The sequence below is a fragment of the Amblyraja radiata genome, chromosome 5 (assembly GCF_010909765.2).
Source record: "Amblyraja radiata isolate CabotCenter1 chromosome 5, sAmbRad1.1.pri, whole genome shotgun sequence".
NCBI classification, from domain to species: domain Eukaryota; kingdom Metazoa; phylum Chordata; class Chondrichthyes; order Rajiformes; family Rajidae; genus Amblyraja; species Amblyraja radiata.
In genome coordinates this window covers 52,406,202-52,428,180 of record NC_045960.1, presented here as the reverse complement: position 1 = coordinate 52,428,180, position 21,979 = coordinate 52,406,202, and the positions used below count along the sequence as shown (strand labels likewise).

Below are 21,979 nucleotides of genomic sequence, written 5' to 3'. Positions count from 1 at the left end.
ATGCTGTCTTGTCCACTTTATGACTGTATACTTCCCCCTTACATTCGACCTCCCAAAGTGTACCACCTCACACTTGTATTAGATTGACATCGTAAATCAACCTCACATAAAGGTACGTTTTTGTCTTAATTATAACTATTGTCAATAAGAAATTTATTGTGGTTTGTAATCCAAGGTTTAATGTTTCCCATTAAACTTTATTCACTGGCTAGGCACTAAATGAATGCACAGAGCAAATTACTAAGGCCGTTTCTCAACATCCCCCTCCCTGGAGACAGAACGAGATGCAATCAGGCTGGAAACAAAGTAGTCCAGATGATATGCTTGGCTACATTGAGGAAGTTCATCTGTTTCTGAAAATTATTGTGGCAGCTCAGCCAAATTGTGGCAAATCATTAAACCATTGCCTAATGAGAACACTTCAGATTTGTCTATCACTCTATCCATAAATTAATTTTTAAAAATCATCTTATTGAATCAGTCATTTGGTCAAAACATTATTCCCTGGTAGATGGTAAACTAGTTATTGAGAAATTAATGTCTTTAATTTTTCTCTGCTATTACTTTTGAGATTAATCAACTGAATTATTTGATTTGTTTAGTTTAGTTTAGTTTAAAGATACAGCATGGAAGCAGGCCCTTCAGCCCATTGAGTTCGCACAGACTCGTAATCACCCGTACACTATTTCTACCCTACACACTAGGGATAATTTACAGAATCCAATTAACCTACAAACCTGCACAGCTTTGGGATGTGGGAGGAGGACCTGTAGAAAATCGACGGGGTCACAGGGATATCATACAAACTCCGTACTGACAGCACCCGTAGTCAGGATCTTCTTCTTCTACTTGCGAATGAAACATAAACCAAAGGAATAGTTAGATCTCAAGCCGGGTGTTGAGCAGCCAGGTTGTTGTCTCTGCGTCAATGTCTGCCAGGCCCTGAGTTCCATTTGGTGAGTAGTAGAGCGGGCACCCAGAGATGACATGGTTGGCTGTCTGTTGTTCTGCTCCGCATTCACAGGCTGGGCTTTTCCACATGCCGACATCTCCACATACCGACATTGAAACGCCAGGATCAAACCAAGGCCTCTGGAGCGCTAAGGCAGCAACTCTACCTCTGCGCCACTGTGCCACCCTGTTTCATGGAAATAATTTTTTGGCTCGGTAAATAATCATAATAAATTAAATTAACTAAAACCTCAAAAAAATACCAAGACTTGCCTGAATTTTTGCCTGATGCTATGACACTGGCCAGCAGGGGCATATAGAGTATATTTTGTGTCGATCTTCGATTTAAACCAGCAACTGCAGTTCCTTCCCACACATAATGTACCTAGGTTCCTATTACGAAGCAGCACTTAGAATTTGAACTTGAAAAACCTATTTCCTTAACTACAACTCATGGCTGATCTATATTTTCCTCTCAACCCTATTCCCCTGCTTTCTCTCTGTAACCTTTGACACCCCTACTAATCAAGAACCTATTAATCTCTGCTTTAAAAATACCCAATGACTTGGCATCCACAGCCGTCTGTGGCAGTGAATTCCACACACTGACCATCCTCTTCATCCCTATTCTAAAAGTATGTCCTTTTATTCTGGGGCTGTACCCTCTGAGCCTAGACTCCCCCCTACTGGAAACATGCTCTCCACGTCCACTCTTTCTAGGCTTTCATTATTCGCTAATTCAATGTTCCAGGAATTCACAATTTAGATCAATGATTTGATTGAGGGAGGCCAAATATTTTCATGCTTGCTGATACAAGAAATAGGTGGGTTTGTGGAAAGGATGCAACGCGGCTTCATGCGGATATACACAGTATAAGTGACATATGCATTGACAATGGATGAGCAAATGTTCCCCATCCAATTTTGATGCACTGGGCAAAACATTTTTTTTAAATGGTGACAAGTCAGAAACTGCTGATGTTCAAAGCGACCAAGGTCCAGGACTTTTGTTCTGGAAATAGTGTACTTGAGTTTGGAGCGAGGAGGAGACAAATAATTCTGTTCAGAGTGCTGAGCGTGAAATTGTAAACAATAAGTTTGCGAAGGAGATAACCTGTCCGCTTGTAGGTCTGGAAAATAATGTGCGAAATTTTGTTCAGCGTTGATGCTGCGATGGCAGCAAATCTTCCATTTGAAACACTGGGCAGCTTATGTTCTTTTATATTTCCAGCATATGCAGTGTTTCGCATTTCTATGAATATACAGCTTTGCTTTTGACTCAATAACCTGCAGCGTGTATCGTTCTCGCTCATTGATTCGGGAACGAATCCGGCGGCACGCCGTGCTGTGACGCTAGTTCCGGGTCAGAAGCAATGGCTGCGTGCGCGAGCTCCATGAATGCTGCGAAGTTGTTGCAGTTCATCAGGTTTATCGGGCAGCTGAAGGTGAGGGGTTACTGATAATCTTCTGCAAATGCAGAAGATAGACACAAAATGCTGGAGTAACTCAGCGGGACATGCAACATCTCTGGATAGAAGATATGGGAGAGACACCCATTCATTCGCTCCAGAGATGCTGCCTGTCCCGCTGAGCTACTCCAGCATTTAGTGTCTATCAAATATACTAGATCTTTGGTGTCTATCTTCGGTGTAAGCCAGCATCTGCAGTTCCTTACTACACATTCTGCATAGGCATCTGCACCTCACCCTGGCGCCCAGCCCGCAACACCCCGCCTGGAACGCTGACCATAGTTCCCGTCCACGCGGGGTTCCAAAGCAATGTTACCCGTCCACGCGGGGTTCCAAAGCATTGTTACCCGTCCACGCGGGGTTCCAAAGCATTGTTACCCGTCCACGCGGGGTTCCAAAGCATTGTTACCCGTCCACGCGGGGTTCCAAAGCATTGTTAGCCGTCCACGCGGGGTTCCAAGGCACCGCGCGTCGCAACGCTCGGGGTCTCCGTTGCAAGGCTTTGGGTTGAATGTTTCCTCTGCAAAGAGTTGCAAAATATGTCGAGGGAGGAAGGGAAAGGGCGATTTGGCTCGGCCAATACGTTTCATACACCTCTGCGCCAGTAACTATCACTGTTTTGCAAGTCTGTGCCCTGTTGGTAAAATTCCATGTTAATAAATTAACACAGTTCGGTATTCCGAAAAACGCAAGGAATCATGGGATTTGCCAAAGGTCATTCGCTATAAAGAAAAAGCGAACAAAGCGCTGGCTGTATAAACTGTGTATAAATTCTTATCTTTATTCATAATTTGTGTAAGACTATATTTAATCTGAGGAACGGGGTGCCAGGTAGCGGGAGAACGGGTATAACAGCGAGAGAGGGGGGGGGGGGCAGATGTGAGTGGGAGACAGGGAGAGACACTGGACCTGCTGCACGCACACAGACCCGCGCCTCATCCATGGCCAGGATCGGACCCGGGTCCCCGGTGCCGCAAGCGCTGCCAAACTGGCACTGGACTGTCCCCACTGTCCCCGTTCCTCCCGAGTGTCCCATCCCCGCCCGGGGGAGGCGGAGACGTTCATGGGGATCCTGGACCAATGGGACACTGGTCCGGAGCCAGCGTGGAGAAGAAATGCCAACCCCAGCTCAACTCTACCTGCCCTGCGGGGCCAACCGATAGCCCCAGACCGACGGGACTCCGGCCCGGAGCAGCGGCGACCCCAGGCCGACAGCCAGCGTAAGCGCCAATTCCAGCCTAACCTCCGAGGAATCCACTTCCCGACGGACTGGGGACCGCCAGCCGCACCCCCTGCCCCAACTAGCGGCCGCTAGCCAACCAGCCTGCTAAAAAACTATAAAAAAGAAACTATCCATTTTCAGTCTTAAATCTCTAAGTGACGCTATGTCCCCCTTTACAGCTACTGTATGTTTTAATTCAGTTCAAGACTATGGGGCAGTACATTGGCCATGAAGTTGCGGCCTAAAATTGCCAGAGACCCGGAATTGATCCTGAATATGGGTGCTGTCTGTATGGAGTTTTATTTTCTCGTTTATAACATTGTTTACAGAGTACTATGTTTACATATTCTGTTGTGCTGCTGCAAGTAAGGATTTCATTGTTCTAACTGGAACATGAGAGAATAACACACGTCGCTAATGTGTGGGATAGAACTTGTGCACGGTTGATCGGTGTGGACTCGGTGGGCTGAAGAGCCTGTTTCCACGCTGTATCTTTAAATTAAACTAAAAACACTAAAACCAGAGGAAATCTAAAGAAGGGTCTCTACCCGAAACGTCACCCAATTTCTTCTATCCAGAGATGCTGGCTGCTTCACGGAGTTCCCCCACACAATTAAAGCATGGAATAGTCTTCACCCTACCATAGCTACCCAACCAGATGCAACTAAATTTAAGGTGGCTCTTTTTTCCCAAGAACCCTTTTTTGCTTAGGTCCAAGTCAAGAGTCAAGAGAGTTTTATTGTCATGTGTCCCAGATAGGGCAATGAAATTCTTGCTTGCTGCAGCACAACAGAATATGTAAACATGATACAGAACAGGAGATAAAAGTTCAGTGTGTCTATATACCATATATATACACAATAAAGAAACAGATACAATGCAACAGGCTGTTATTTTTCAGAGTTTGGAGTTTGGTGGTGGTGGGTCCACCAGTTTAAATTCCATTTGGAATATTTTTGGAGGGGCAGGAAACCAAGAAGCAAGAGTTACTCCAGGGGGTTACTCCAGCTCCAGGCAGTGATTCTGCGTTGGTTTTCAGCGGTCGCGGTGAGGCGGCAACCGGACAGCAATGGCGGCCAGATCTCCCACAATGCAAAGGGAGGGAGAAAGTGGCCGGCACCAACCAGTTGCCGTGGCAGTGCGCATGTGCAGGGCGGCACATGCGCACAACCACGGCCGATGATGTGCTGGCCGTGGTTATGCGCATGTTCAGGGGGAGGATGTGTAGGCCATGGCAGTGCGCATGTGTAAGGCGGCCTGCCGTGCCGATCGGAGACCCGAGACCCGAGAGCCGGACACGGATAGCGGGCGGAGATGGAGAGTGACAGAGAGAGTGAGAGATAGAGAGGGGGCCTGCTCAGGATTAAATTATAGGTGTCCTGGGTGCTTGCCAACCCGGGCAAAATGTCGGAGCCGGACTGTAGATTGCCATTGGCACCCGGGCAACCGCTAATTTCGAGCCCTGTAAAGTGTACACGTTTGAATATAATATATTGAAAGGAATCTAAAAATAGTGATATCCAGTTGTGTATATGTGCAATAAATGTCCTTATTTTTTCCTTATCAAATCTACATCTCTTGTCATCCAAGGTTCCCCAAGCTTGCCATCTTTGCCTTTCACCCTCATCTGAATATGGTGGTCTAGAACTCTTGCTAACTATTCTTTAAAAGACTCCCATTTGTTACCTGTCATTTTACCCTCTTTGCTTCCAAATTACTTCCTCCATGTCCTCTCCTGTGCTGTTACACAATTGAAATAGGAATTTTGACTTTTTTAATTGATGAGACGAGGGCAATGCTGTCCCTCAGAAATCTATAGCATACGAAAGTGATGTGGACACCACAATCCCAGAGTGTCCACGGCTCGCTTGCTGAATTTATGTTGGTGAAGAGGAAATCCCTGTGGAGGCTGTTACTTTGTTCACAGTCTAGATATCACCAGCATTTTGAGTAAATATAGATGCAACTGTACAGATTGAATACATTGAAATTATTCTGAAAATGTGTATAAATCTGTTTGTTTCTGTAGAGAGTACCCCGAACAGGTTGGGTATATAGAAATGTGAAAAAGCCAGAGAGTGTGTCAGACCATATGTATCGGATGGCTATTATGGCATTCTTAATTGAAGATCAACAACTCAGCAAAGAAAGGTATAGTACCTCAAATTAGCTTTTTGAAGCATAATTTTATTTAAAGTATAATACTGTAATTGGAATTGGTACATATTTGGTACGATTGGTCTATTTGGAAATGAATCCGCTGGATTTGTTTCAAGCAATGATACTCTGCTGTGAAACCATCTTATGATTGTTCTGTTTCACTAATTTATTTGATAATTCTGTTTAGTACACTAAATCTTTGTAAAAGTAATTGTATATTGAAGACTCTTGAATTCTGTTCTTCTCTTCAAGAGGCTTTATTTATTTCAACAGCAAAGATTTAACAGACATTTTATTTAATTCCTGGGGGGGGGGGAGAGAGAGGAGGGGAGAGGAGGAGCAGGGGGGAGAGTGACCCGACCCGAGACGGATCCGAGAGCTCATTCTTCACTCACAGCGCGTGCAACACAGCACTTGGAACACAGCGCGCAGATCCATTGTGACGTCATCAACGAAAGACAGACTTTTGTCAAAGTTTTTTCAGATTTTTGAACATTTTCATTAATAACTCAAGAAATAAAATCTCTACCAGAATATGTAAAAAATTTACCATTCGCGCGTCGTTTTTTCGCGGATGTGAATACACACGCGCACACACACACACACACACACACACACACACACACACACACACACACACACACAAATAAAGAAACAAGATCAGAGTTTTATAAGTATAGAGATTGTATCAGCCTCTGGCAGCTCATTTAATATACATGAGGAATACAGCTTGAGGGGTCCATAGTGCAGGGTAGAATGTGCGGGCTCCAAGCTTAGGGGGGTCAATCATGAGGTTTAAAGTCAGTCATACAGCACAGAAACCAGCTTTTCAGCACAACAAGTCTATTTCGACCAAACTGCCCATCTAAGCTGGTTTCAATTGCCCAATGTTTGGTCCTTATTCCTCGTAACTTCTATCTATGTACCTGCCCAAATGTCTTTTAAATGTTGTTATTGTACCTGCCTCCACCACTTCTTCTGGCAGCTCAGTAACTTGTGGTGAGCTTGTGGGCCACAACTATTAATCTATGTTAACGCCTTGTATGAAGGAAACATGTATACTATAGCCAAATTTGCTTATGGTACACTAGCCAATGCTATTACACAGGTGTGTTAGCAAGGACAAGAAGCCTGTAAATGAATGTACATATGTGCAGCAAGTGGGCAAAATGGAGTATAATATGGGAAAATGTGAGGTAATCATTGGAAGGATGAAAAAAGCAAATTATTATTTAAAGAGAGAGACTATAAAATGTTGCAATCCAAAGAAATCTGGGGACCTTAGTACATAAAACACAAGACGTTAGCGTGCAGGTGCAGGTATAGCGGCAGATTTTTATATTGTTCAAGGGATTACTCCCTCTAGCCACTAAGTGGACTGACTGCATGATTAAGGAGAATGTCGTTATACGCATGTGAGCTCTCCGTCAGAGACCTTCTTCACAGATAAATCTTCATAATACAGTCTATTGATTAATATATTCTTTATTGTTAATTAAAAACAATAAGGTCATCCAAACTTCTTCCGACTCATACACTATAATCTTCATCGAACTCCAGCATATCGCTTTAAAGGTTAGAAAACTCCTTGTTTCTCCGTTACACTCCACATGGTCAAAGGGTATACCTTCCCCATGCTGATCCAAAACTAAACTAAAAACTAAGTTTATGCACATAAATCCCGCCCACAATATAACGGGCAGTCAAACATTTAAAGACACATGCCATCATTAATGACACACAAAACAAGCCAATTGGCCACTACATACCGGCCGGCCCCTTATTGTTCCGAGTATATAACGAGGCAATTATTAATAAACATCAAAAAAAGTAGCCATGAAGGCTTAATATATATCAAAAGTTAAAAAATCAGGGAATTGAACCCGTGGCTCCCTGTCGGCGAATTGAACCCCGGTCTCCCGCGTGAAAGGCGGGGATATTAACCACTATACTAACGAGGAAAAAATAGCATGCACTATATATCCGCAATCATAATTCTTCATCGACTCTTCCATCTTCACTTTCGTCTTCTAGAAGCAAGCATAACTTGTTTATTAATCTTATTAAAACACTGTTTTTAGCTTAGTTGTACTGTGCGCACCAAACCCTTAAAATCAGGCATGATACCCGGTATATAGGCCAAAACATAACAGTCCAAAGCTTTGATAGCATGAAACGTATTCCTCCATGTCCGATCAACTCATGGATGTGTTGGAACAACAATGATGAAGTGTGAAAATCCTTCACAAGAATAACAGGATTTTTAGCAATAAAGTTCACCGTTAGGTTTGATTTAATTTCCAGATCATTAGCAGAGATTTCAAATCCCAGCTCAAGCTTTGGCCATTCTCCGTCAGGCTTACAGAGAGACGTTAGTTCATTGATCCATCTCTTATCGCTTAAGAAGCAGTTCGCTGTCAGTTCTCTGGAAACTTCATCTGCAGGATTTTCTTCTGTGTTAACATATTTCAGTTGTACAACATTAGTAACTCCGAATGCTCTTTCCATTGGCAGATTGTCTTTGTCCAAATCCAACTCTCTGGTTTCTTTGGCTCTATCATCTAGTGGAATACTTTCACAATTGTCGCTGATCCACTTGGAAAGTGTGAATCCTCCCTTATTGCAAAGGGAAGTCAGATATTCTGCTGCTTGAATTGATTCCTGCTCAGTAGACATGGATTTTAAGCAATCATCCTTGTTGAAATTATTCTTCAAAGAGATTCTTACTTCATGAAATTTAGTATTCTCGTCAAACTTGCGTTTCAAATTCTGGTTGCGTTGCTCTGCCATATGACGATTATTCGGCAGATTAACATTTCTTGTTTGAAAGGTAAGTCCAGACAATAGGCAATCTTTAGAGTAGTTCATAATATCTATGAACTTCAACTCTTCATTCGACAACTATTCAGATTCTTTATTGGTACTTTCATTGAAGTCATGAAGGTATTGCTTCATCACCGGCTTTTCTAATTTATCATTAGATATTTGAATAACAGCAATGGTAGGATAGTTCTTCTGATTCTCGCTTTCGTTGTTCCTTTTCAAGGAGCCATAGATAACCATCCAAGTCGGTTTTTGTAGCATACGGCCCATCACCTTGGCTCCTAACAATATGTATAGGTTCCAATGCCTTCGAAACATTCGTTCCGATAAGTAGATCAACAAGATAATTTATTTCAGATATCTTGACATCCTTCAGGTAAGTCCATTGTTTCAAGTCTTCATGTCTTGGTATATTTTGATTACCAACAGGCATGGTTCCATGTGTAAACACTTCAGATATTGGTATAAAATGATCTTCATCCAGACTGGATATATCTATACTTGTAATGTAATGACTCCTCTCTTTATCTTTAGTCATGGTATGTAATCGAATCATAGTTTCTTCTGATATTCAGCCTTCTCATCAGGTTTTCTGTGCAAAAGGTAGTCGAACTTCCGTGATCCAGAAAAGCATATGTTTGTAACACTGTATTTGTCTTACTATTTCTCACCTGTACTGGTAAGATAGAAAAATTATAAGCTTCAACCCCGGCCCCAATATGAGCAGTTACTTGAGGCGAGGTGATAGCATCACTAGTAGTTGGCTTCTCCTGTTCCGTTTGCTCTGGTTCATCTTCTTCTATTTGCTCTGGTAGTTCTTCATCTATTTGTTCCAGTTCTTCCTCTTCACAATGCTCTGGTAGCTTCTTATCAGTGTGAAGTGCTTCAGGATGATATTGCCTGCACTTATAACAAAGTAGACAACTCTTACAGGCTCTCACCATATGTCCTTTTTTCAAACTTCCAAAACAGATTTCCTTCTCTTTCAAGAAATCCATCTATTCTTCATATTCTTTCATCTTGAATCTTCAACACCATCTTATGGTGTGACCAACTTCATCACATGACAAACAAAATACCATTTGGTTGCTAGTAGATACATTTCTTTTCATTCTATCTGTCTTTTCCACAGGTCTGGTTGTGATAGCAAAACTACTTCTCATAGGTTCTGATATTTCTTCAGTTTTGGTATAGGTAGAACCTTTGTTAGTTGCAATCGGTTTATGATTTTTAATATTCCCGTAGTGTGGCTCTAACATGTACCGTGCTTCCTTGTCCAAGAAATCCGCTGGTAGCCTGGCTACTTGCTTCCTTTCATCCATTAATCTGCCTGCTTCATCTCTCCACTTTTCTCTCATTCTTCTGGGCAACTTGCTAATGATGATTCTAGTATTACTTGCATGATTAATTTCCTCCATGTGGCCGAGAATTTTAATCGAGCTGCAACAACCTCTCAGAAATATTGCATAATCATTCAATGCCTCCCCATTTTCCGCCTTGATTTCTTTCCAAGCATGGTCCTTCTCCATGTATGCGTTATCTGTTCATTAACATAACGTTCTTTTAGTAATCTCGCCTTTTTATAGCCATGGCTGTCTGGCTCATTTTGACAACTTTCTGCAAGTACCTTAACACTTCCACTTGTGTACTTCACCAGAAATCATAAGCGCTCATTTTCATCCGTAATTCTCATTTCTATTAATTCTAATTTCTAATGCCCTTACAAAAGCTTCATACAAAAGCAAAAGATCTCCATCATATGTAGGAATTTCTGCTGGTGGTAGAATGAGAGAGGTAGAATACCTCTCTCATTCCTACAGGAAGATTGTTACACCTAAGGTACTGGAAGAGAGAAGGTGGGTGACGGTGAGAAAGGGAGGGAAAGATGGAATGAAAACGTCCCCGGGTGTTGTACCTCTTGTGAACAGGTTCACCCACTTAGAAGCCGTCGGGACAGAAGACGTTATCACACTGAGCGGCGGACTGGCTTGCGAAGCAAAAAGGGCTGTTGAGCCAAAACCAAAGAGGTCAACGTCAAGCAACGCCATTGTAGTTGGAGACTCCATTGTGAGAGTTACGGACAGGGGTTTCTGCAGGAACAGACGGGATTCGAGGATGGTGTGCTGCCTTCCTGGTGCCAGGATCCAGGATGTCACGGACAGAGTGCAGAAAATCCTCAAGGGCGAACGTGAACAGCCGGAAGTGGTAGTGCATGTCGGCACAAATGATGTCGGAAAGAAGGGGATGAATATTCCGCAGTGTGACTTTAGAGAGCACGGAAAAATGCTGAAAAGCAGGTCCTCCAGGGTGGTTATCTCCGGTTTGCTTCCAGTTCCTCGTGCTGCCGAGAGCAGGAACAGGGAGATATGGGACCTGAATGTGTGGCTGAGGAACTGGTGCACGGGGCAGGGATTTGGATTCTTAGATCACTGGGATCTGTTTTGGAGTAAGGGGGAACTATACAAAAGTGACGGATTGCATCTTAACAGATGGAGGACCAGCATTCTGGCATGCAGGTTTGCCACTGCTACACGGGTGGTTTTAAACTGAATAAGTGGGGTAGGGTGTCAAATGGGACAGTCGAGGATGGAGTTAAAGGGAAAGAGAGTAAAGGGATAGTTAATGACCCCAGAATTAATGGGAAAGGAAGCTCACAAAGGGATAGGAGAGTATGGCTAAGTGTAATAGGGATCGATGTGAAAGGTGAGATGCGTAAGGAATTAAAAGTATTGTATATGAATGCGCGAAGTATAAGAAGTAAAGTAGATGAGCTTGAGGCTTAGATAGAGGTTGGTGACTCAAATTGGCCTGCTCGAGCATGTGCATCAGGCCATGGAAAAGTGTATTCTGATCTTATTTTGTCCCGGGCCTCTCCAATGACCCCATAAGTAGCTTGTTTTGGTCTAGCACCCATTTGCTGAGATGAAGTTTTACCGGCTCTATATTGTTTCAATGTGATCCGGTGGTTCTCAATTGTGGAATTGATCTAACTGTTGATTTAATTGGAGTCGTTTTTTCTCTTGGTCCAGAGCTCATCGTCTTCGATGATCTAGAGCTGCAGATTGACATTTTTTTTCCAATATCTCCTTCTTTGATTTGGCCACCACATCTTTGTGTCTAGTTCCAGTTGTTCCTTTCGTCGCCCCAGCTGCTCCTGCTGTCGCGTCATCTCTTCTTTTTGTCGTGTCATCTCTTCTTCTTCTCGCCTCATCTCTTCTTCTTTTTGCTCAATCTCATGTTTCATCTTCAAGGCATCCGCTTCTATTGAGAGAGCGGCGAGATCAGCTTCAAATCCCAATCAAGCAGAAACCCTTGATAGAACCCTCTACTGGCTGTAGAACCAGATTTATGACCTGATCTTTGTGTAGATACTTTCGAGATATTATCTTGTAGTGTAATTTCATCTTCCATTCTGGCACCTTGTTGCATCACACTTCCAGGTGCTAAGCACGTAAGTTGTGGTATAATTTCAGATAACCACTCCTTTGCCTTATCCATGAAACCATTGAATATCTTCACCTTGTCTTCCCACCACTGGATGTGTCTTCTGCGTTCTTCCCGAGATGGCTGTGAACACAGCAGCACATTTTGTTTCTTTCCAACCTCTTGGTAGAGGTTTCATAGTTGGCTCATATTAGATTTCACTTTGCTCGCGTTCTGTACTGATTCCATTCGTTTCTTCTGTTTCTCAATTAATCTGGTAATCTGTTTCTATAATTTGTTTCTCTCAATAGACAATAGACAATAGGTGCAGGAGTAAGCCATTCGGCCCTTCGATCCAGCACCGCCATTTACTGTGATCATGGCTGATCATCCCCAATCAGTCCCCCGTTCCTGCCTTCTCCCCATATTCCCTGACTCCGCGATTTTTAAGAGCCCTATCTAGCTCTTGAAAGTATCCAGAGAACAGGCCTCCACGGCCCTCTAAGGCAGAGAATTCCACAGACTCACAACTCTCTGTGAGAAAAAGTGTTTCCTCGTCTCCGTTCTAATTGGCTTACCCCTTATTCTTAAACTGTGGCCCCTGGTTCTGGACTCCCCCAACATCAGGAACATGTTTCCTGCCTCTAGTGTGTCCAAACCCGTAACAATCTTATATGTTTCAATAAGATTCCCTCTCATCCTTCTAAACTCCAGAGTGTACAATCCCAACCGCTCCATTCTCTCAGCATATGACAGTCCCGCCATCCTGGGAATTAACCTTGTAAACCTACGCTGCACTCCCTCAAAAGCAAGAATGTCCTTCCTCCAATTAGGGGACCAAAACTGTACACAATACTCCAGGTGTGGTCTCACTAGGGCTCTGTACAACTGCAGAAGGACCTCTTTGCTCCTATATTCGATTCCTCTTGTTATAAAGGCCAACATGCCATTCGCTATCTTCACTGCCTGCTGTACCTGCATGCTTACTTTCATAGACTGATGAACAAGGACCCCCAGATCCCGTTGTACTTCCCCTTTTCCCAACTTGACGCCATTTAGAAAGTAATCTGCCTTCCTGTTTTTGCTACCAAAGTGGATAACCTCACATTTATCCTCATTAAACTTAATCTGCCATGCATCTGCCCACTCCCACAACCTGTCCATTCACCCTGCATTCTCATAGCATCCTCCTCACAGTTCACACTACCACAAAGTTTTGTGTCATCTACAAATTTTCTAATGTTACTTTGAATCCTTTCATCCAAATCATTGATGTATATTGTAAATAGCTGCGGTCCCAGCATCGAGACTTGTGGTACCCCACTAGTCACTGCCTGCCATTCTGAAAGGGACCCGTTAATCCCTACTCTTTGTTTCCTGGCTGCCAACCAATTTTCTATCCATGTCAGCACTCTACCCCCAATACCATGTGCCCTAATTTTGCCCACTAACCACCTATGTGGGACTTTATCAAATGCTTTCTGAAAGTCCAGGTACACTACATCCACTGACTCTCCCTTGTCCATTTTCCTAGTTACATCCTCAAAGAATTCCAGAAGATTAGTCAAGCATGATTTCCCCTTCGTAAATCCATGCTGACTCAGACCGATCCAGTTACTGCTATCCAAATGTGCGGCTATTTCATCTTTTATTATTGACTCCAGCATCTTCCCCACCACCGATGTCAGGCTAACTGGTCTATAATTCCTGTTTTCTCTCTCCCGCCTTTCTTAAAAAGTGGGATAACATTAGCTACCCTCCAATCCATAGGAACTGATCCTGAGTCTATAGAACATTGGAAAATTATCACCAATGAATCCATGATTTCTAGAGCCACTTCCATAAGTACCCTGGGATGCAGACCATCAGGCCCTGGGGATCTATCAGCCTTCAGTCCCATCAGTCTACCTAACACCATTTCCTGCCTAATGTGGATTTCCTTCAGTTCCTCCGTCACCCCAGATCCTCTGGCCACTACTATATCAGGAAGATTGTTTGTGTCCTCCTTAGTGAAGACGGATCCAAAGTACCTGTTCAACTCATCTGCCATTTCCTTGTTCCCCATAATAAATTCACCTTTTTCGGTCTTCAAGGGTCCAACTTTGGTCTTAACTAATTTTTTCCTCTTCACATACCTAAAGAAGCTTTTGCTATCCTCCATTATATTCTTGGCTATCTTACCTTCATACCTCATCTTTTCTCCCCGTATTGCCTTTTTAGTTATCTTCTGTTACTCTTTAAACGTTAACCAATCCTCTTGCTTCCCGCTCATCAGCCACGGTCGCCCCTTACTCCCCTTACTCCCCTTGGAATCTTTCTTCCTCCTAGGAATGAACTGATCCTGCACCTTCTGTATTATTCCTAGAAAAACCTGCCATTGTTGTTATAGTCATTCCTGCTAGGATATCTTTCCAGTCAACTCTGGCCAGCTCCCTCATGGCCCCATAGTCAACTTTATTCAACTGCAACACTGACACCTCCGATCTACCCTTCTCCCTCTCCATTTGTAGATTAAACCTGACCATATTATGGTCACTACCTCCTAATGGCTCATTAACCTCAAGTTCCTTTATCAAATCGGGTTCATTACATAAAATCCAGAATTGCCTTCTCCCTGGTAGGCTCCAATACAAGCTGCTCTAAGAATCCTTTTCAGAATGGCAGGCAGTGACTAGTGGGGTGCCTCAAGGGTCGGTGCCGGGACCCCAGGTATTTACAATATATATTAACGATTTAGACGAAGGAATTAAAGGTGACATCTCCAGATTTGCAGATGACACAAAGCTGGGTGGTAGTGTGAGCTGCGATGAGGCTGCAGGGTGACTTGGATAGGTTGGGTGAGTGGGCAGATGCAGTATAATGTGGATAAATGTGAGGTATGGGCATGTATTCACTGGAATTTAGAAGGATGAGAGGAGATCTTATAGAAACATATACAATTCTTAAAGGATTGGGCAGGCTAGGTACAGAAAAAATGTTCCTGATGTTGGGAGAGTCCAGAACCAGGGGTCACAGTTTAAGAATAAGGGGTTGGCCATTTAGGACTGAGATGAGGAAAAACTTTTTCACCCAGAGAGTTGTGAATCTGGAATTCTCTGCCACAGAAGGCAGTGGATGTTTATAAGAGGGAGTTAGATTTAGCTCTTAGGGCTAAAGAAATCAAGGGATATGGGGAAAATGCAGGAACGGGATACTGATTTTAGATGATCAGCCATGATCATATTGAATGGTGGTGCTGGCTCGAAGAGCCAAATGGCCTACTCCTGCATCTATTTTTCAATGTTTCTAACACACTAGGATATAGATTAACTACAGAAATTAGCAAAGAAATGGCAGGTGGAGATTAAGCTGAGCAAATGTGAGGTATTGGACATTTTTTTTCTACTTTTGTTATTTTTTTAGTGTGTTTAAATGTATGCTTTTAATGTTTCTCTGTGTCTTTTGTGTGGGGGGTGTAAGGGGGAAACCGCTTTGGTTGCCTCCTCCACGTAGAGGCAACTTTTTCCATGTCGCCTCCCCCGTGGCCTAACATCGAGGATCGGTGCAGCCTTTCCCAGAGACGTGCCCGGGGCTTCAGCTGCGGGTGCAGCGCGGACTCTCGGCGAGGAGCGGGCGAGCCCTCGCCGGAGGGGAGCGCACTGTTTCGCTGGCCCGCGGCAGCCTGAAGCCGCGGTCTGCGGAGCTCCAGCCGGCGCAGCGTCCTGGGCCTGGGATCCCTCGTTGGGGACCCAGGAGGGGAAGAGCTCCCACCGCCGGCCCGCGGCCAACTTCTACCGCGGGCACGGCGGGACTTGCCATCAGGAGCGGGGTTCCTCGCCGGGGATCCCTGGAGGGGAGCTTAGACCGCCGGCCCTGCGGAGCTTTTGGCTGCGGCGTGGCGGGAACTCTAAATCTTCGACTGCCGGCCTGCGGCCTACACCAACCTGAAGCCGCGGTCTCCGGTGGGGAGGCACCGTTTCAGGACTTACCTGGACTTTTACCTGACTACTTATCTGGACGCCCGCAGCAGCGGCTGCGGAGGGTGGAGATCCCGACCACAGGGGAAAATGGAGGAGGACTGGCCAAATTTTGTGCCTTCCACCACAGTGATGAATGCTGTGGTGGATGTTTGTGTTAAATTTTTATTGTGGTTTTTGTGTGTTCTTTTTCAATGTAAATTCATTTCACTTGCACTTTATGTGAAATGAATGTAAAAGGTTGAATCAGTCAGATCTTTGATTATAAAAATCGTGAAGTTATGTTGCAAATTTATAAGGTCACATTTGGAGTTTGTGTACAGTTCTGGTTGCCTAATTACAGGAAGGATATGGAGGCTTTGGAAAGGAGCCAGAAGTGGTTTAGCAGGATGCTGCCTGGATTAGACTATTAGCTCGTAGAGGTTGGACAAACTTGAATAATTTTCTCTGGAGCATCAGAGGTTGAGGGGTGATCTGATAGGTATATAAATTTATGAGAGGCATTCATAAGGTGGTCAGTACTTTTTTCCCGAGGAGTACATTTCGAAGACTAGAGGGCATCACTTTTAAGTTAGAGCGGGAAGGTTTAAAAGAAATGGGAAGGGCAAGGATTTTATTTACACAGACCATAGCTCGGAATCCGCTGCCATGAGTGGTGATGGAGGCAGATAGTGGTAGTGGCATTTAAGAGGCTTTTAGATGAGCATATAGATATTCAGTGAAGCATTAAGGTGGATATTGGTCATGTGCAGGTAGAGGTGATCGTGTTTGGCACAAACATTTTGTCCAAAGGGCCTGTCCCTGAGCAGTACTGCTCTATGTTTTACTTTCTGTGGTGTAGGAGAGAATGGGAAGGTGGCATTGAGGTCAGGATTGGATCAGCCAAAATAGCATTGAATGGTGGGATAATCGTTAGGGGTCAACTGCTGCCTTCAGCTTTTTTTCCTTACATTTTTTATCCATTTCTTTGCAGATGCATTAAATTAGCCCTGGTTCATGACATGGCAGAGTGCATTGTGGGGGACATAGCACCAAAGGACAACATTAGTAAAGAGGAAAAACATAGAAGAGAAGAAGTAGGTTCCAATGGAGTCTTCCCTGGTTGAAATTCCTAAGTGGGTGCTTCCGGATACTACTAAGATTACTTATTTTCGGGCACATGTTTTTAATGCAGGGTGTTTCTCCAGTTCAAATAAAATATCAACAGAGAGCAGCCACAAATGTTGGGACAACTTTCAAAATCTAGCCAGAAATGATCCCATATTTTTTCTGTTCTTCTCTCTGAATAGAATGAAGTCTATTGGAGCGATTGTGAAACCTATTTGAAAAGAATTTCTATTGGGGAGATCAAAAAGGGAGCTCTGTTTATGAAATACTTGCATTTTACTGATACAGTTGAAAGAACATGGAAGATTATTGTGTGCATTTTTGCCCTCGAGTACAGTCTTGCTGCTGCATACCTTGTATACTAAATTTTAAAAATAATTTAATTTATAAAGGTAAAATATAAATAGTCATAATTTTGGAACAAAGTTTGAAAACTGAGTGATCAAAAGAGAGTGATTTTGCCACCTTTCTGGAAAACTGAGCTCAAAAGGTAATCGGGAAAAGGCAATGGGGACAATAAGAGATCAAAGTAATGTCTCCATATTGGAGTATAAACAACATTAGATTTGCAGAAACACACCAGGTGTGGAAATGAGGAAAACAGTAATGCGTTAACATGGAAAAAGTGTTAGCTGTATTCTGAGCCTGCCATTTCCATAGGGAAATGCTTAGACCGTGTGTTTACTCTGTAGTGCACTTTAAAAGCCGCTGTATATCAATTATTGTTTATTTTAGATTATATGCATTGATGCAGAATTGTTCATGTTTTCCCTTAGGAGGCTATGAAATATTTAACAGGACTCTTAAGCAATGAGGCGGGAAGAGAGATTCTGGAACTTTGGCAGGTGAGCTACAGGTTGAATTATTTCTGTTTTTGATTTTGTAAATGTCCAGCACAATGAGCTAATTCCCCCCGTGCAACATCATTTTGTGAAAATACAGGCTTTCTCAAGTCAGATTGTAAACGTTGTGCATTATTACTATCCTTATCAAGTTACGTTTAAAAATAAGATACTGCAGAAAGCATAGACATTTTTCAAAGATGCTTATAAAAAGCAATAACTATAATCCTTCATTGAATTACACAATTCTGGATAATGCAAAGAAGGCCTCAGGTCTGCAATGAGTTACTGACACGGCAATAGGTGTATTAAAATTGGTGGCATGGAGCAAAGTTGTGTCAAGAGTGACAAGAATTTCTCTCTCATTCTTGCAGTTTATAAATCACGATGGGAGAGGTTCTTTTTTAAATAAGGAAATTGATTCTTTGGTCTACATCATTATGTAGAAAAAAAAACTGACCAGTCTGTTGTAGTGCATATTTCCAATAGGCTAATTGGTAAGACCTTTTGCACCACTTCCTTTAACTGATTTCTCTCATTTTTGACATTTGTGTGATGTACAGTACATTCAGAAAGTATTCAGACCTCTTCACTTTTCCACATTTTGTTACGTTACAGCCTTATTCTAAAATGGATTAAATTAATATACTTTTTATCATCAATCTACACACAATACCCCATAATAAAAAAGTGAAAACAGTTTTGCAAAGCAATTAAAAGAAATAACTAAAATATCACCTTTACGTAAGTATTCAGACCCTTTACTCAGTACTTTGTTGGGGCACCTTTGGCAGCGATTACAGCCTCAAGTCTTCTTGGGTATGACGCTATAAGCTTGGCACACCTGTATTTGGGTAATTTCTCCCATTCTTCTCTGAAGATCCTCTCAAGCTCAAGGTTGGATGGGGAGCATCGATGCACAGTTATTTTCAGGTCCCTCCAGAGATGTTCGATCGGGTTCAAGTCCAGGCTCTAGCTGGGCCACTCAAGGACATTCACAGACTTGGCACAAAGCCACTCCTGCATTGTCTTAACTGTGTGCATAACCTCCAGTCTGAGGTCCAGAATGCTCTGGAGCAGGTTTTCATCAAGGATCTCTGTACTTTGCTCCGTTCATCTTTGCCTCGATCCTGACTAGTCTCCCAGTTCCTGCCACTGAAAAACATCCCCACAGCATGATGCTGCCACCACCATGCTTCACCGTAGGTATGGTATTGGCCAGATGGTGAGCGGTGCCTGGTTTCCTCCAGACGTGACGCTTGGCATTCAGGCCAAAGAGTTCAATCTTGGTCTTTTAGGTGCCTTTTGGCTAACTCCAAGAGGGCTGTCATGTGCCTTTTACTGAGGAGTGGCTTCCGTCTGGCCACTCTACCATAAAGGCCCGATTGCTGGAAATATAGTTGTCCTTCTGGAAGGTTCTCCCATCTCCACAGAGGAACTCTGGAGCTCTGTCAGAGTGACCATCGGTTTCTTGGTCACCTCCCTAACCAAGGTCCTTCTCCCCCGTTTGCTCAGTTTGGCCGGGCGGCCAGCTCTATGAAGAGTCCTGGTGATTCCAAAGTTCTTCCATTTAATAATGACAGAAGCCACTGTGCTCTTCGGGACCTGCAATGCTGCAGAAATTGTTTTATACCCTTCCCCAGATCTGTGTCTTGACATAATCCTGTCTCGGAGGTTTATGGACAATTCCTTCGTCTTCACGGCTTGGTTTTTGCTCTGACATGCACTGTCGACTGTGGGGCCTTATTTAGACAGGTGTGTGCCATTCCGAATCATGTCCAATCAATTTAATTTACCACTGGTGGACTCCAATCAAGTTGTAGAAACATCTCAAGGATAATCGATGGAAACAGGATGAGCCTAAGCTCAATTTTGAATGTCATAGCAAAGGGTCTGACTACTTACGTAAATGTGATATTTCAGTTATTTATTTTTAATTACTTTGCAAACATTTCTAAACACCTGGGGTATTGATGATAAAAAAAATGAATTTAATCCATTTTAAATTGGCCTGTAACATAACAAAATGTGGAAAAAGTGAAGGGGTCTGAATGCACTGTATATTGCTTGGATTCAGTATCATTAGCCTCATTCATAAATAGATCATATGTTTCCTACAAACCTTTGTGTGCTTTAAGTTTGGGGCTAGATCACTCCATTCAGCTTTGAGGATGTTTCATTTGGTGTGGAAATCTCAAAATGGGGCAAAGAGCTTGAGGCTGTCCACTTAAGGCTGTTGTGATCTTATTCAATGGTGGAGTAGAATGGAGGATTTGTGTGGCTTACACCTACAATTTCAATAGGCAATAGGTGCAGGAGTAGGACATTTGGCCCTTCTTGCCCTAACTAGCTCTCTCTTGAAAGCATCCAGAGAACCTGCCTCCACCGCCCTCTGAGGCAGGGAATTCCACAGACTCACCACTCTCTGTGAGAAAAAGTGTTTCCTCGTCTCCGTTCTAAATGGCTTACTCCTTATTCTTAAACTGTGGCCCCTGGTTCTGGACTCCCCCAACATCGGGAACATGTTTCCTGCCTCTAGCGTGTCCAAGCCCTTAACAATCTTATATGTTTCAATGAGATTTCCTCTCATCCTTCTAAACTACATAGTGTACAAGCCCAGCTGGTCCATTCTCTCAGCATATAACAGTCCCGCCATCCCGGGAATTAACCTTATAAACCTACGCTGCACTCCCTCAATAGCAAGAATGTCCTTCCTCAAATTTCTTCCATTCTACTTATTCCCCTTGTCTGTGCAAATGTAAGAAATTCTGGAGTATGTAGAAAACACAAGGCCAAGAAAAAGGTCACATTTTGTCTCATGTTCTTGGCTGCCAATGCTAAACATAGTGGAATTGAAGGTGTGAGATGAAAGCACTAAAGAATTGATCATCATCTTCACCGCCATATGCAAGACTGCTTTGACTGTTTGATTATTAAAGGCAAGATTGACATGCCGTTGAAGTTTGTGGTTATGCTTGGGTTCTTAACAGTTGAAGGAAGGTTAAAGATGGATTTTTTTTAATAGTGAGTGGATTGAATTATCTCAGCTGCCTTGAAGAAAAATGTTAGTATAAATGTTGTGATGCCTGTCGTGGGAGCCAAGAAAGAGTGTTTGAATATAGGGTTATTGTATGGAAATTCATTATTTTTGAGAAATTTAGGGATGGATTATTGCGAAGCTTGAAAATGTGCAAATGGTTTTGACTTAACACCGTGAGCAGTTCTTGAACCTTTCGAGTAGATGAAGAAAAAGGTTTTAGGGGATGGTTTAAAGGAGCCCAGAGAAAGCCATTCAAATGATCGTGACTTGCAGTAGGTTTTATGGGCCTGTCCCACTTGGCGATTTTTTTCGGCGACTGCTGGCACTGTTGACTGACGTATCAGGTCACCGAAAAATATCGCCAAGTGGGACAGGCCCTTTATGCTGACAGTGAAGTTTTGCAGAACAGAAATGCCAAATATGATGAAAGCTAAGTAGTTCAATTGTACATCATAGTTGCAGCCTCTAGCTTTAATGTTATGCACAGAGCAAGTGTAACAGGACTGCAGGTAATTTCATTCATGCGTTTTTTGTTTTTTTTTAAACAGCAAATGAAGATAGTGAAAAGTATATTTTTGAACTTATCTTTTTACAGGAATATGAAAACCAATCAAGTAATGAAGCCAAATATGTGAAAGATCTAGATCGACTTGAAATGATTGTACAAGCTTTTGAATATGAAGAGATGGAAGAAAAGCCTGGCCACTTACAGGAATTTTATGATTCAACAAAAGGTATTTAGTCATACAATTTAGCGACATTAGAAATAAGAGTAAGGCGTATGTCCCCGAGCCTGGTAGATTAGATCATTACCTTCAACTCCACTTTCCCACCTGGCCGTCTTAAATAGGCATTTCATCTTGAGATTGCATATCTTGTTCAAGATTCTTCCAACACTACCTTGACTTGGCATGCAATCTTTAATGCAGGCAAATGGTTTTTGACCTGCAGTATTTTCAGCATTTTGTGTTGGGTGGCATAGATGT

The 21,979-nt window shown here is 43.0% G+C and overlaps 1 protein-coding gene and 1 non-coding gene across 3 annotated transcripts in view; one reads left to right on the top strand and one right to left on the bottom strand.

The window, feature by feature from the left end:
* Positions 1-2,299: 2,299 nt before the first annotated feature.
* The window catches only part of hddc2 (HD domain containing 2), a 38,169-nt gene continuing 18,489 nt past the window's right edge, over positions 2,300-21,979 (top strand). For both annotated transcript variants that reach the window (XM_033021207.1, XM_033021206.1), the window contains exons 1-5: positions 2,300-2,396; positions 5,672-5,793; positions 16,978-17,080; positions 17,888-17,956; positions 21,589-21,727. In XM_033021207.1, coding sequence (XP_032877098.1) covers positions 2,325-2,396; positions 5,672-5,793; positions 16,978-17,080; positions 17,888-17,956; positions 21,589-21,727 — 505 coding nt within the window. In that variant the 5' untranslated portion in view covers positions 2,300-2,324. The remainder of the gene's footprint in view (positions 2,397-5,671; positions 5,794-16,977; positions 17,081-17,887; positions 17,957-21,588; positions 21,728-21,979) is intronic.
* trnae-uuc lies at positions 7,692-7,763 on the bottom strand. Its single transcript has one exon. It is a non-coding gene; the product is annotated as a tRNA-Glu (tRNA).